Source organism: Petaurus breviceps, unplaced genomic scaffold (assembly GCF_028583685.1).
Source record: "Petaurus breviceps papuanus isolate PSGF00001 unplaced genomic scaffold, PetGlider_PUasm1.0 90994, whole genome shotgun sequence".
NCBI classification, from domain to species: Eukaryota; Metazoa; Chordata; class Mammalia; order Diprotodontia; family Petauridae; genus Petaurus; species Petaurus breviceps.
Genome location: NW_027187393.1, coordinates 3,739,859 through 3,755,908, shown reverse-complemented (window position 1 = coordinate 3,755,908; position 16,050 = coordinate 3,739,859). Strand labels below are relative to the sequence as shown.

Below are 16,050 nucleotides of genomic sequence, written 5' to 3'. Positions count from 1 at the left end.
TGATTATTATTAAAGTATGCTTAGTAATTTCAAAAGAACATGTTTTTAAAGGGTAATTTCCCCCTTTCTCCACTCAGTACATTCTTGTGTATGCAAGTGGAAGAGGAGCTAACACCAAAAGGCAGTGAGTATGCCTTTAATATGTGTTTTGGAGAAGAATGTAGTTGTGTTATTTTCCACACAAATCATCAATGTCACTAAACAGAAAAGAGCTGTGCAAATTCCAGCAAACCCTCATAGCGACTAAATAATGCGATCTCTTTGACCAGTCCACCAGTTGCCAATCAGGGTCGAAAACATACGGACAATGAGGGTTATAGACTCAGAATAAATGTATTCAATGCATTATAAAGTAAAACTATAATCTGGAGGAAGGATATCAGATATAACAAAACCCTTCGTTCTATACACAGAAGCCTGTCCTGCAAGCACTCGGTATGGCATGGAGAATATGGGAGGGTAAAGGGAATGTCTTTTGATAAGGAATGTTCTGGAATTCCAGGTGGAAAAAGACCACGTGACATTGGAGGAGATGAAAGAGAACCCGCAGACTGTTTATTCTAAAGGTCTCTCTGTGAATACTCCTGGTGTGCTCCTGTAAAGACATTTTGTGATGGTCTCCTTGGTCCATAAGGAGATGGAGGGGAGAAGAGATAAGAAAGAGGTGGGGGAGACAAAGGGGAGTGGAGTCTTGGTTCTCAGGATGGCTTTCAGATGCCTCTCAAGTTCCATTGGTTTCAGATGAGTATTTCCTCAATTAGGGCATCACCTTTCTGAACACCATAACAGATGGAGCTCAAGACATCATCCATAGGAAATGAGGCCAGAAGCTTGGTTGGGACTTCTGTGAGTGAGGGATATCTTTGAGAAGTTCTTATTGGTATCCTGACTGTTAGGACAGATTCTGTTACAACAAACTCTGTTTGGAGTCTTCTGTTGTACTGAAATTTTGTTACACCCAGGATTATTAAAAAAAAATTTTTTTACATTAGAAATGTTTTTGTTAGAAACTTTCATGTTGTAATGGTATTTGATGTTTTGTTTCTGAGTTACAATAGCTGTTTGGATTCAGATATGCTTTTCCAGGCTCTGTTTTGCCTCTAAAGTTCATTGAAAGGAAGCTCTTGGTTGTGGTGAAAACTGTCCCTAAATTTGCACATGCAAAATTCCATCTCCTTGAATGGGATCTGTCTTCTTTCTAGTAAACATTCACAAGTTAATGCAGGCTTGATCTAGCTATTTTTAGTAACAGATTTGTCACTGCCAAGATGATTGTCCATGTGGTATGGGATGGCCAGTTGTGATATGAATTATCAGGGAATACAGAAAACAAAGGTCTTTTTCTTTCCCAAATCACAAAAATTCCTAATTTGCCATTTTAAGATAGCAACGAAGATATCCATGTCTCCTATAGGCAGTATCTCCTCATGAGAAGCAACCCTGGGTCATATACAAAAGGATATTATGATGGAGAAGGGGCTGGTGAATTTCTGAAGGGTTGGCTTGTTTTCCTGGAGTCTAGAAAGGTCCCCAGTCTTCCTTGTCTGCCTGAACACTGTGGTATCTGCTCAGGCTGTGGACATGCTATGTTAGTGCTGCTGTCTTCGAGAGTTTCTGGTATTTGTTTTCTATTTTGCTGGGAAAAAATTACTCCCAGAGGGGAGTAATTAAAAAAATCCAAGGAAACAGTAAGTCAGGAAGAACTCCAAGACAGAGAAGTTTGGCAACTATCAGGTCTTTTCTGGCAAATAGTTTGATCTCAAGCATTTACCCCCCTTCCACTGCTAATGCCTTCCTCAATCTCTCCATCCCCCCACCAACACCCCCCCAGGTGTCTCTGTGGTCTCATTGCTTCTTTTAATACTGATCTGAGAAGAAGGAGGCTTGGAGGATTGGGGGACTAGCTGCCTCTCCTGGAGGGGTAGAGTCACCATCCTCAGAGGGTTCTGACAGGTCTCCATATTCACTGTTATAAAATGTCTGACCAGCAGTTGGTATCTGGTAGGATGGCTGGCATCTGCCTCTCAGGGCTAATCGCTCCCCTGTCTGATCCATGTTTCTTCCAGAGCCTTTACAGCTGCAAAAGAGGTAGAAAAGAGGAGCTTAGGACTTTCCTGATTCAGATTCATCTAAGCTTCTTAGACTCAAAGGGTAGGACGCTAAGGTGAAGGCTCTGCTCTTGAAGAGAATGGCGGAGTGTGCCATTCAGTAGGAAATGAGCATCTCTGGCTTCTCTAATCCATTCTGCATGACTGCCAGCTTAATGTGATCACATTCCTTAACAATATGCTCAGAAGAACCCCCAAACTCTTCAGTGGCTCTCTATCACGAAGAGGAAAATGTCCTAGCTCCTTCACCTGCTTATCTCAGGGTCATTTTTAAAAAAGAAACTCTTTAGAAGGTATTACTATCTTATGTTTACATTACTTTAATTTCTCACTATTCTCCTCTCTGATCTCCTACCCAGAGTCATCTCTTGTCATAAAAAATAAAAGAGAAAAGGAGGAAAAAGTTCACAATACATCAACTGTTCATGGCATATGTAATGTTCCATACCTAGTGTCCCCCACCTCTACAAAGAAGGGAGAAAATTATATTTTCTCATCCTTCCTCTGATACCAAACTTGGTCATTATAAGTACAGAATATCATCCTCCCCCTTTTCTTTTCTTTCTCTATTTGCATAGCTGCCATCATAGGATCTTAGATTCAGAGTGGAAGGGATATTAAAGTCCATATCCTTCATTTCATCAATGAGGAAATAGACCCAGAGAGGTTAATTGATATGCTCAGCATTACACAGCTAGTGTCTGTTGTCCCGGGTTTTGTTTTTTAAAACACAGTATCGCATATACTACAGATCAACAAGTGTATTTTATTGACCTGAGTAATGGGAAAAAATAATGAAGATCCTGGAAACAATGAAACCTTCTCCTATATATCAGGGAGGTAGGAGCTACTAGGTAAAATAGTGGATATCTATAGCAGATATTTTTGCTTACTTGTTTTTCTTTTTCTCAGGGAGGGAGGATTTGATCTGCCTAGTGGGGAATGACCATAATGAAAAGACAAAAAGCATGAATAAAAGTTAACTTTTAAAAAACTGAGTTGAATTGAGTTACCCTTTTTATACAGTTGGAGAGGGGACCCCCATGTTAGGTGAGAAGGGATCCTCTGTAGTTCAGACTTAGGAGTCTATCACTCACTATGATGTAGACAAAGAAGAACATAGAGCTCGTGAATTGCAGTTACCTGAATCCACCTTCTTTTCTGTGTCTGTTTTCTATCCTCTCAAATTCTTCAGAGGCCAAGACCATTCCACTATCAGTTTGGTTTTCCTATAGAAAAAGAGGAAGCAAGCTTCATCCCTCTTACAGGTCTCCCCAAAAAGCTCTATATTGAAGTACAAGTGGGGAAGAAAGGCAAGGATGTCCATCCCATGGAAGGATCAGGGAATCACAGATCTATAGCTAGAAGGGCCTCAGAGACTATCTAGTTACAGAAAGAGAAACTGAGGCCCAGGTAGTTGTAATGGCTTTCCCAGGGTCAAAATAGTAAGTGTCAGAGGTGGTATCTGAACTCAGGGGCCTTGGGCTCCAGAGACAGTGTTCACTCAGTCAATCAGTCAGCAAGCATTACTAAGTACTAAATAATTGGGCACTGTGCTAAGATACAGAGAAAGACAAAAATCACTACATGTTCTCAAATGACTCAACTTCAGAAATGAATAGTTTTATCAATGTAGATGGTATAAAGATGTATTATCATCTGTTTTTCTACTGTACCTTAAGGACCACAGGACTTTTCCATCTGACTTGTAGCTGAAACCTTCTTTATGTATTGTCCCCTTATTAGAAAGTGAGCTCCTAGAGAACAGGGCTTGTTTTGATTTTCTATTTATATCCTCATCATTTAGCACAATGCTCGGTACCTAGTAAGTACTTAATGAATGCTTTTTTCTTCTTCCCTCTTCCTTCTTCCCTTCTTCCCTGCTTTCCCCTTTCCTTTTCTTCCTTCCTTCCTCCCTTCCTCCCTCCCTTCCTCCCTCCCTCTCTCCCTCCTTCTCTTCCTTCCTTCCTTCCTTCCTTCCTTCCTTCCTTCCTTCCTTCCTTCCTTCCTTCCTTCCTTCCTTCCTTCCTTCCTCCCTTCCTCCCTTCCTTCCTTTTTCCTTTCTACTTTCTTTCCTGGACTATTGCAGAAGCCTGCTTGTTGATCTTTCTGCCTCTAGGATCAAATACACAATATTCTGAGCTTTTAAAGCCTTTCATTATTGGCCCCCTCCTACCTTTCCGATCTTCTTATACCTAATAATACATGAACTCTATGATTGATTGACTCTGGCCTTCTTGCTATTCCTCACACATTCCTCACTACATTTCCCAACCGGGGGGCATTTTCTCTGGCTGTCATGGATGCCTGGAAAACTCTCCCTCTTCATTTCTGCCTCTCAGCTTCCCTAGTGTCCTTCAGATCTCAGCTTAAGTCTCACCTTCTATAGAAAAGCTTTCCTGATCCCTCTTAAAGCTAGTGCCTTCCTCCTTCCCCTGAGATTTTCTCCAAATTATCCCTCTGTAGATTGTTTGTAGACAGCTGTCTAAATGTTGTTTCCCATTAGACTGTGAGCTCCTTGAGGGCAGAGACTCTCCCCAGCACTTAGCAGAGTGCCTGGTACATAGTTGGCATTTAATAAATGCTTATTGACTTGATACAGAAAGCTCTACCATATATCCCAGGTTCCAGGATAGTAACACAAAGGGAGGGTGGGAGCTATTCAAAGGCTTAGGACTCATCTCCCAAATGTAGCCAAACAAAGGCTTTTTCTGAGACTATCTGAGAGATAATTTCTATCATAACAGTCCATATTTCTTTCCTCACAATTATTCCATGAATTAGGTAGATATGTATTCTTTCTCCATTTTACAGAGGAAATGACTTGTCCTTAGCCTAATAAGCATTAGTGGACTCCAACCCAGGTCTTCTGACACCAAGGTCTGGCTCAACTCTAACTATATTCTCTGGCTCTCCCCTTTCTGTTACCTTTATTTGTTAATACAGAAATGTTTTACCCCCTGCTTTAAGAAGGCTGTTAGTCTAGGGATGTAATTCATTGTGGTAGAAGAAAATGGCTTTCCAAGACTGAATTCGGATCTGAGTGAACCATTAGACTCTATCCTGGGAAGATCTGGGACAATCATTTGAACTAAAGTTATGCTTTAGAAATGAAGAGTAGGATACTTAGTCACTAGTGGACTCCATTAGTAGGGCCAGAATGAGTTGGAAGAGAAGGCCGCAGGGACAGGCTTAAAGGCTGTTGTTTCTGTTAGGGCTCAGAGTACTCCAGAGAGACCAAGACAGAGCTGATGCTGTTGGCCTTGTAATCCCTGGCCTGCAGGAGAGGGTGCAGGCCTTGTGTAAATAGAAATCACTCTGTATAGCAGGTCTGGGAACTCTGTTGGCAATACTGTTTCCTTACTGCTATTTGGGACTTAAATCTTTATTTCCAGATTCTGAGACACTTTTTTGCTGGGAAAGGTCTTATCTCTATTTCCAAATAGGCATTTCCTGACCTTTCATAAATCTAAAGCCCAATTTCTCTTCCGTCCACCTCCATTTACCGGATGTGCTTTAGATGATGTATGAGTCATTGGAAATTCTTCAAAGGTTTTTATTCTGGATGGACACCTGATTTGATTCCCTCCAGTCAAACAACTCGGAAATGATACACAGTTATAGTATCTGTTTAAGACAAAAGTACATTCTCTTAGGCTGATGACATTATTAGAAAACACAAGTTGACCACAATACTAAATGCACCCCCTAAAAGCTCCCGTTTTGTTCCTTGTCCATCTGTGGGTAAGCCCCTGGCAGCTAAAGAATTGTGCAACTAGAGGAAGACAGCGGGGGCCAGCAGCCCAGAGAGGAATAATAGGGGAATACCTTCCATGGGGTCTAGAAGGCAGAGCATTTCTGCTCCTGGAATAATTACTTAAGCAAACAAATCATGTTCACTGTTCTGGCAGGCAGGAGGATTGATGGGTGAAGGATGGATGGTGATCTCTTTGGTGGACTTGGAGATGTCTCCGTTAGACTTAAGATGGTGGGATTTTAAAGATGGAATGGGCCTTAGAGATCATGCAACCCACCTATTTAATTTCATATCTGAAGATGTACATTTCTTGAGAAAGTTTTTAAGGGGGATCTTATTCAAGTTTGAGTTGAATTAGATGGTCTTTGGGGCCTCTTCCAATTCTAAGATCTTGTGATTCTGACTCTGTGACTTGCCCAAGGTTGTAAAGATAACAAGTGGCTCAGGTGAGTTCTAACCTATGTCCACTGTCTCCAAAACCCAGTGCTTAGCACAGTGCCTGGTATACAGTAGGAACTTAATAAATGCTTGCCAACTGACTGTTTCCAGAGGGTGCCAGTGAGCAAACAATAAAAATAATGCCACAACTCCAAATGTTCCTTTATACCAGACCTATACAACTTGGCAGTGGGTAAGAGCCAAAATTAAAACAGGCTAAACTACTTTGGGTTGAAGAGAGGTTAGACTAGAGACAGATTGACAGTGGTTGGTTGCTGTGGGTCACGTAACAAACAGGAGAGTGTGCAGTGGTAACCCTAAATTTTTTGCCGGCTCCTTGAAATCCTTTGGTGGGTGGGCTGTACTTTTTATAGGCCTGCTTTATATTCACTGACTAAGCCCTTGGAGTTAGAAGCATTCAGGCCTTTTCAATGCCCAGAAGTTGTCATCATTCTCTGGGATTTTACTAAAACATAAGCTTCCTGTTTTTAGACTGTTATCCCATCTCACCCCATCCTATCTCCTCATCCCTAGGAAGAGAACTGACCTTGCTGCTAAACTATGGCAATGGAGTCTCAGGTCATATTCTTCTGCATCCAGGTTGTGGTGGGCAGCAGAAGGCCCCTGAGAGAAGCTGTCATCCTCTGAGCTCTGTGAGTCATTCAGGGGAATGTAGTCCTTTCCCTCCTGAAGAGAAAGTACAGGGTTTTGTCAAAGGTGTGGAACAGCTGATGCCAAGCACATTGTTTGTCCTGATCCACAGGCCTGCCTGTGAGGTATAAAGCAGATGAAAGCCCTAGGCCAGTGCCCTGGAAGGACCTCAACAAGTCAGTCTAGAGCTTTCTCAATGCCTGGGAACTATTAAAACATCCCACTCACTTCCTCCCTGCTTTTGGTCTAATTGTCCAGTACTTTCTGTGGTATCACATTGTCAGGGGTTGTTTTCTTTTGGTCTTTATAATCCCAGTACCAGTGCTCTGTACCAAGTAGGCGCTTAATAAATGCCTGTTCATTAATTTCTGTAATGAGACCTCTCACCTATTTAGTACCCTAGAAAATGCTAAGACTGCTTAAATTGATGGGCTAAGGGACAGATGCTGAAGCCATCAGGAAAGGAGAGAGAAAAGGAAAAGCATTTGATGTGATTCCTGTACCTTAAAAAAAAGGAGCTATCTCCTACCATCTGTCCATGGGCAATATAGAAGTAAACACATTTATCTATATGCATGAACATGTGTACATGCACATCCACACAATGACTTAAGTATATACTAAGCCTCTTACATAGCATATGCACACACATGCTCACTAATCAGCAAGTATATTCACATTAACATGTATACTATACAAACAAGACACATAACACGCATATACACATATCCATTGATGAACACATGCATTCACATCAACATGTACGCCCACACACTAACAGATTTAAGATACACAGTCTCTTCTTCTCTCTGATAAAGTGGAAAGGAGTAGTATGTGTTAGGTGAAAAAGAGATCATCTCAGAAAGCAGTCCCCAGGCAGACGGACCCAGCAGGTCCAGGTATGGAGAAAAACATGGATTCACCTGCTGTACATTCTCTTGAAGCAGATCTCCCAGGATCTCTACCAGGTCGGAGAATGCTGGCCTCTCCTTGGGGTCTCCTGACCAGCAACTCAGCATGATGTGGCGGCTGTCAAAGGGAAACCAGACTCATTTTCCCTCATATTTCTTTCCCTTGTTTCAGTATGTGGTTAAACAGTGGCCTAATTCTCCAGAAAGATGGGGAAAAGTTTTGGGGTGGAGGTGGGAAACTCACATTTCTGCTGTGGCATACTCTGGAGCTCTCATCCGCGTGCCATCCTTAAGCCTTTGGCAGAATTCTTCATTGATCTGCACACCAGGGTAGGGAGAGGCCCCTAGGTGGCCAAACACAAAGGTGATTGAAAATAGGAAGAGCCATCAAAACAAAGGAATATACTAGAGGGTTCCTCTTTAGGTCAGTGGGCATTATGTGGCTTTCTTTTCCCCTGTGGATCTTGCTGCCACTTCTCTTCCTCCCTGCCCTCAGAACTCCTCCCCTCCTACACCATGGTGCTTCTGCCTCCTAAGCAGCTCTGAGTTACCAAGAGAACTCAAACCCACCTCACTAACTTGGATTAACAAAGGACAGGCCAGAGAAGTCTGAATTATAATGTATTCTGCAAACACTGCTCACATTTTCTACCTTTCCTGATGATTTCAGACTAGGCTGCCAAAGTTCTTTCATTCAGACTATGACCCGGAAAGTCCCTTAGGCAGATGCTCTTAATGAGACTGCTTCATTACTACAACATCATTAGTTTTATGTAAATGAAAGCTTGATCATGCATGAAGAGAGTTGGAGCCTTAAGTATTTAAACATTTTTCTTGTAATCCTATTCATCACAGACTGGAAAGGACTTTGGAGGTCATCTATTCCAACTTCCTTGTTTTAGAGTTGAGGAAACTGAGGCCCTGAGAGGTTAAGTGTCTTGCTCAAAATCACACAGTTAGTAGGTGGCAGAGTCTGGGATCCAAATGTTGCTTAAATTTTGGTTTCACATTCAGACTTATCTATACTGCGTCACACTGCCTTCCAATAATTCTATTAGTTTTTTCCTCCCTGTCTTACAGAGGGAAAAGGGCTGGGCTGAGACAGAGTCATAGATTGAGACATAGAAGAGACCATCTAGTCCATCCAGACCCCTCATTTTACAGAAGAAGAAACAGAGACCCAGAGAAGTAGGTCAAATGGCTCGCCCAAGCTCGCAATGCTTATTCCACTCCACCACATATGACCTAGTTTCTGCTAACATACTATGAGATATTGGGCCAGTTGTTTTCCCTCCCTCAGTCTTTGTTTCCTCTTCTGTAAAATGAAAGGGTTGGACTAGGTGGTCTATGGGGTCTCTTCCAATTTTAACATTCTGCTTTCCATGTTCTCTCTCTTTTTTTTTTTGGTGTTTTTTTAGGGGGAAGTCAGGGCAATTGGGTTGTGACTTGCCCAAGGTCACATGGCTAGTTTTGTTAAGTGTTGTTAGTTGTGTTAAGTGTCTTAGGTCAGCTTTGAACTCAGGTCCTCCTGAGCTCTATTCACTGTGTATTCACAATAGAGCTCATAAGCTCTATTCACTGCGCCACCTAGCCACTCCTTTCCATGTTCTCTTAATGAAGGAAGGGTTGATACTAAGACCCAGGCCACACATTCCACAACTCATCTGAATTCATGAGGTTTAGCTATGTTTGCTTTAAGTTCACTCTGGGTCTCTTGCTATGTGACCTTGGACAAGTCACTTAACCTCTTTCTACCTCAGTTTCCTCATCTGTAAAATGGGAATAATGATAGCATTTATGCTTCAGGGTTGTTGTGGTGATCAAGTGAGATAACCTATATAAAGTGCTTTATAAATCTTAAAGCTCTCTAGAAATGCTGGTTATTATTATTAAAGGCTCAGGCCTATGGCCACACAATCCACATGACTGTGGTCTGAATGAATGAGACTTAGCCACATTATCCTTATTCTGCCTCTTGGTCTCTTCCTTTGGGACTTTGGGTACTTACCCAGCCTTTAGTACTTACCTAAGGAAAAGATCTCCCAGAGCAAGACTCCAAAGGACCAGACATCACTTTGGGTGGTGTAGACCTTGTCAAAGATGCTTTCTGGTGCCATCCACTTTAGAGGGAGACGGGCCTGGGATACCAAGGGATAGACCCTTAAACAGGCTGGGCTTAAATTTGTAAGCTCAAAAGGGAGCAGAGGGGAGGGGAAAATCCCTCTCATCTGACTGGTGATACAGAGATGAGGAGTGGGATGCTCTCCACATCTCTCAGTAGGTCCCCCTCTCTCTACCACTCTAGTTCAGGTCCCGTATCACCTCTCACCTTGGCTACAAAAGCCTTGTAATTGCCTTCTGTCTCTCAAGACTCTCCCTTCTCCATTGTACCATATATCATTGGTCCTCTCTTTTCTCTCTCCCTACTCTCATAAATTTAAATGAACTCTATCACCACTAGAATCAAATACAAGCTCCTCTGTTAAGCATTTAAAAGTCTTCATGGCCCTATCCTACCTTTTCAACTTTATTATATAATATTCCTCTATGTGAACTTACTTTCTCATATATACAACACTTAATCTCCTGACTCTGCTTTTGCATTTGTTGTCTCCATACCTGGGAAGCTTTCCCTCTTCACCTTTGCCTTTTCAAATATACCAGTCTGCTTCAAATCCTCCAAGTCTCAAGCACTCCCTTCTGTATCAAGCCTTTCTGGTCCCTCAGTCTCTAATGCCTCCCCCTCAAAGTTACCCTGTATTTCTTCTTCATGTATTTTGTATATGCCTATCTCTATGTGGGTATATAATCTATATCTACATATAGGCATATATAAATAGGCATCTACATATGGATATCCATCTATATATGGGCATATAATAGGTACTTCCTTGAGGGCATAGACCGTTTCATGTTGATTTTTGTGTCTTCAGTGCCTAGCACAGAGCCTGGCAAATGGTAGGCACTCACTAAATGTTTGTTGATGGATTGATTCTAGTTGAAAACCAGACTTATTGCATAGTGAGCCTAGATAGCGTCTTCCAGGAGGAGCCTGCTTCTCCCTTTGCTCTCAGAAACATTACTGTTTACACTGTTATCAGTACTGCTTCTTTCCCACAAAGGACTGGCAGTGCTTCTGGCCAGGTACAGAGAAGGTGAGATGTGCCCCAACCTTCTCCCAGTTTTATCCTCTGGGGCATCATGCCTTTGTGCATTCCTAGCTTTTGTGTAACCTCCAGGCTTTGTTGCAAAGCCTGACCTTATGATCTCCTGGTATGTTGGTTCCCAAGCCTCATACTCACACTGCCCTTCCTGACATAATCAGGATCTTTGTAGATGTCCCGGGCCAGTCCAAAGTCACAGATCTTCACCACGTTATTCTCTGACAACAAGATGTTTCGAGCAGCCAGGTCTCTGTGAATGCACTGGAGAAGGAAAGAAGAGCGAGAGATTAGACAGACTCTCCGGCTAATGATGGTGGGTGGGGTTAGTAATTGCCAACTCAAGGCACAGAGGAAGCTGGCAGACAGAACTCAGGGGATTTATGCTTGGGAGCCCATAAACCGACAATCTAAGTCCATTAAGTGTCTTCCCAGAATTTATGGGCCATTGACCTCATAACCAAACCAACTTCCAATGTAGCTCAAGCTATGCAAATATGTACTTGTAAAAAAAAAAGCCCATTGTCCCTTCCTTCTATCGTAAATTTATTCTGTGACACTGGGTCAAAAAATGTAGAGATTAAGGGGGAGAGGGGGAAAAGGGAAAGGGAAAAAGAGAAGCGGGGTGACGTGTTTCATGGAATCATTGTTATAAATAAGAGATCAGCTGGGTTTAATAATATTTTAGTAGGGTTCAATGTTATAATGTATCACATGGTTTGCCAGTGATGCTATCGCAAAAGAACATGAGTTTAGGCAATGTTATACAAGGTGTGCTGGGCTGGGCAGTTGACTGGGTAGCCATAAGGCTGACATGGGTTATGAGACTGGAATTGCCTTGAGGATAATGATGTCTTATTCAGCTCTGTGTACTTCATAGTGCTTGGCATCTCACTTTACTTCCCTTTCTCACTTCTGCCAGATAGCAAACCAGGGGTATGTGCGGAATTCAAGCCAATCAATGACTACTCATTAGCCCATCTGGCTAAAAGCTAGTGTAGGGAAGAGGATAAAATTAATATCTAAATTGTTGGTTTCTAGATCATCTGATTTTAGTTTATTGGTGTCCTCTTAATTAGTTTGGGAAACGAAAGTTAACAACTGTTCTAACAGCATAGGGTTTGTAATCAGAATTACTTCATGAGCTCCTCTGGCAATGGCTTGCTATTTCCAAATAAAAAGCTCAGTATTTCTCTAGGAGGAGGTAGCACAGTGGATAAAGTGCCAGACTTGGAGTTAGAAGTTCAAATATGGCCTCAGACACTAGTTGTATGACTCTGGATAAATCACTTAATCTCTTTGCCTCAGTTTCCTCATCTGTAAAATGGGGATAATAATAGCCCCAGCTTCTCAGGGTTGTCATGAGGATCGAATGAGATAATAATTATACAGTGCTTGGCACATTCTAGGTGCCATAGAAAGGTATGCTATTACTGTTATCCCCAGAAATGACAAAAGAGCCCTGGATCCGGAATCTGAAACCCTAGGTTGGATCCTGCCTCTGACCCCACCTTTCCTCTGTGACCATGAACAAAACGCCCTTCCTGGGTCTCAGTTTCCTCAGCTGTAAAATGGGGTAGAATAGATGACTTCTGAGGTCCCTTCTGACTCTAGATTTAAGACTGTAGAATCTATGGTATTCTTCTATTCATTAATAGCACTCATTGAACCTCTAAGCACCAGGGTTTCAGTAAAGTCATAGCTCTGTGCTCTATGGCATTAAGCTTGTCCCTGCCAACTATACTCCGAATCTGCCCTCCTCAACCTGCTGCCCAAAGAGGAAATGTGCATTTGCTTTCTTTTTTAGAGTGGGAGGCTTAGGATAGTGGAGGCAGCGCTGGATTTAGATCATAAGCCATAGAATTTAGAAATTCCATAGAAAATGGAAGGGACTTTAGAGATCACTTACTTAACACCCCAATTAGTAACACAATCATTAGACTGTAGAGTTCCTTGAGGACAGGGACTTTTTTCTAACCTCTTTTTATATCCCTAATGCTTAGCACAATGCCTGGCAGGAGTTTAATTAAAAACATTTAAACCCTTATTTTATACATGAGGAAACTGAGGCCTGAGGAGGGAATGTGATTTGTGATTTGCCCACAAGGTCATGCAACTAGTGACAGAATTCAAACCCAAGCCTTCTGATTTCAAATCCACTGCTTTTTCTATTAGCCCATGCTTCTATATTATATTTCCTGAAGGAGACTTGGGTTCATATCCCAGATCTACTCTGGAAGATTTCCAGAGTAGATGTGTAAGTGCCACAGGTAATACAGAGCCCCACTGACTGATTGTGTTGCCTTGGATAAGCCATTTCACTTCCCAGAGCTTAGTTTACCTAACTGTAAAAATAGAGATAATACGGGGCGGCTAGATGGCATAGTGAATAGAGCACTGGCCCTGGAGTCAGGAGGGTCTGAGTTCAAATCCGTCCTCAGACACTTAACACACACACACACAAACCTAGCTGTGTGACCTTGGGCAAGTTACTTAACCCCAATTGTCCTTCAAAAAAAGCAAAAAAAAAAAAAACCCAAAAAACAAACAAAAAAAATAGAGAGAATATTTGCCCCATCTCTCATAGAGGGCCAGTGTGAGGACAATGAAAACAAAACACTTTGTACTGGAAAGAAGTAGATAGAATCCATCCAACATTACTAATTGGGTCCATGAAAACACAGCCATAGGCAAAATGACATTGCAGTGGGCAATTAGGTCCACAGAACGATAGTGTAGTTTGGTTTAATGGAAGGTGTGCTAGCTCTGGAGTCAAAGCATCTGTTTCCTGCACTTTCTAGCTGGGTGGACTTGGTCGGAGAAGCCACTCAACTCCTCTGGGCCTCCCTCTTCTTATCCATAAAATGAGGAGGCTGGACAAGATAGTCTTGGAGGTCCTTCCAGCTCGATCAATGAGCAGCAGAAAAGTATCCCTGTGGGACTTCACTTAGTTATCATGTACTGATGATGGGATTGCAAAATGAAATGATGTTAAGCAGGGCATGCCCACAGAATGGAAGTGTTTGCTGTCTTTATTCTTGTTGCTCTTTGTTTGCTCAGAGAATCCCAAATGCTTTTCAGGAGACAGCCTCTTTCAGAAGGGTCAGTGAGGCTTCCACCCTTTCCTCACCTTCCTTGAAGCAAGGAACTCCATCCCTCGGGCCACCTGGAAACTGTAGCAGATCAGGTCTTCCATGGTCAGGGGGCTTTGCCACAGGTCATCCTCTGTCCAAAGAAAACCAGGAGAAACGTAGGCATTTACTCTGTCTGAAACCACTAGGGCTTGCCCAGGACAGGTTTGTTCTCTTCAGCTCAAAACTTCATGAGCAAAGAGGAAATGATTAAAGGTCTTGTCTTATGTGCTTCTGAGGTGTAACAGGCTGGGCTTCCCCCTCTGCATTTGCAAAAAGAATCAATTCCACTCAATTTGATAGAGGTCATTAACTACTAGGGGAAGCCAGGATGGGATTCTGGTCCTCTCTAGCTGCTAGTTCCTCACCACCCCTGCCCATGCCTTTGTATCTATAGCATGTCTCAGTGCTATTTTAAGCTTTAATAACTTCAGAAGTATAAATGCTACAAACTTACAAAAAATCATTTAAAAGTTTATTGAAATTTCTTTTATACTGATTTTGTGGTATGAATTTTGCAGGATGCATTTTTTTAATTTTAGTTTTTCATTTCATTCCCTCTTATGGCCAGGATGTTAGGTACTAGCTTAAAATTGCCAAGGTCTCCCACTGCATCCTGGGCCATCTCCAGTCTATATCTGATCTATATCTGGCCACTGGACCCAGATGACTCTGGAAGAGAAAGTGAGGCTGGAGACTTTGCACAGTCCTCCCTCACTTAAATCTAATTCACTTTTTTTTTTAAAGCAATTGGGGTTAAGTAACTTGCTCAAGGTTATACAGCCAGTTATTTCTGGGTGTGGTGCTAAGTATCTGAGCATCTGAGTCTGGATTCGATCCCAGGTCATCCCGACTCTGGGGCCGGTGCTCTTACTCGCTGTGCCACCTGGCTGCCTCTAAGCAATTGGGGTTAAGTAACTTGCTCAAGGTCTCACAGCCAGGTGTTTCTGGGTGGGTGCTAAGTGTCTGAGCCTGGATTCGATCCCAGGTCATCCTGACTCTGGGGCCAGTGCTCTTACTCACTGTGCTACCTGGCCGCCCCAATCCAATTCACTTTCAAGTCATGGCATCATCTCCCTGATGCCATGGTCTTCTTTGAGAATGAAGGATAAACCATACACAAGGATTACAAATTCAATCCTTTCTATCACTGAGTAGCAACTGATAAAAGTTTTTACAAAGTTTGAAAATTGACTAGAACAATGAATAGCACAAGATAGTGAGTAAATTGAATTTTATTAAGAAACACATCAATATTTTCTTTTTTGCGTTTTTTTTTTTTTTGTTTGTTTTTGGATGCAATCAGGATTAAGTGACTTGCCCAGGGTCACACAGCTAGTAAGTGTCTGAGGCTGGATTTGAACTCAGGCCCTCCTGACTTCAGGACCAGTGCTCTAGTCACTGCACCACCTAGGTGGCCCTACATCAATATTTTAAAAACAAATAATTTAACCTTTCAAATATTGTTTTTTGTAAGTTCAAAACACACTATATTTCTGAAGTTGTTAAAGCTTAAAACATCACTAAAACTTTTAGGACACCCTGTAATTTGTCTGTCTGTCTGTCTCCTCCTCCTCCCATCCCATCTGTCTGTCTGTCTGTGTCTTTCTCTTATGGATAGTCATCATAGATTGTAAGCAGAGTCTGTTTCAATTTTGTCTTTTATCTCCAGTACCTAGCACAGTACCTGATGCCTAGCTAGCACTCAATGGATGCTTATTGTTTGACTGACTGATTGCCTGATTGATTAAATACTCCTGGGAACTGTTAGAGCAGTGTGAGACTTCAAATTTTGAATTTCCACTGGGATAGTTTCAGAGTGGGTGTTTCTGCTTTTCTAAAGGGGAAGGGGTGGTGATACAAAAATTATGTCATGGTAGAAAATGTATTGGA

General features: G+C 42.1%; 1 protein-coding gene across 1 annotated transcript in view; it reads right to left on the bottom strand.

The window, feature by feature from the left end:
• Positions 1-314: 314 nt before the first annotated feature.
• Positions 315-16,050, bottom strand: part of FLT4 (fms related receptor tyrosine kinase 4) — a 105,184-nt gene continuing 89,448 nt past the window's right edge. The window contains exons 22-30 of the mRNA XM_069077770.1: positions 14,157-14,251; positions 11,168-11,290; positions 9,892-10,003; positions 8,110-8,209; positions 7,878-7,983; positions 6,851-6,990; positions 5,615-5,735; positions 3,252-3,337; positions 315-2,077 (exon numbers count right to left, since the gene is read on the bottom strand). Of these exons, the coding sequence (XP_068933871.1) occupies positions 1,858-2,077; positions 3,252-3,337; positions 5,615-5,735; positions 6,851-6,990; positions 7,878-7,983; positions 8,110-8,209; positions 9,892-10,003; positions 11,168-11,290; positions 14,157-14,251 (1,103 nt within the window). The 3' untranslated portion in view covers positions 315-1,857. The remainder of the gene's footprint in view (positions 2,078-3,251; positions 3,338-5,614; positions 5,736-6,850; positions 6,991-7,877; positions 7,984-8,109; positions 8,210-9,891; positions 10,004-11,167; positions 11,291-14,156; positions 14,252-16,050) is intronic.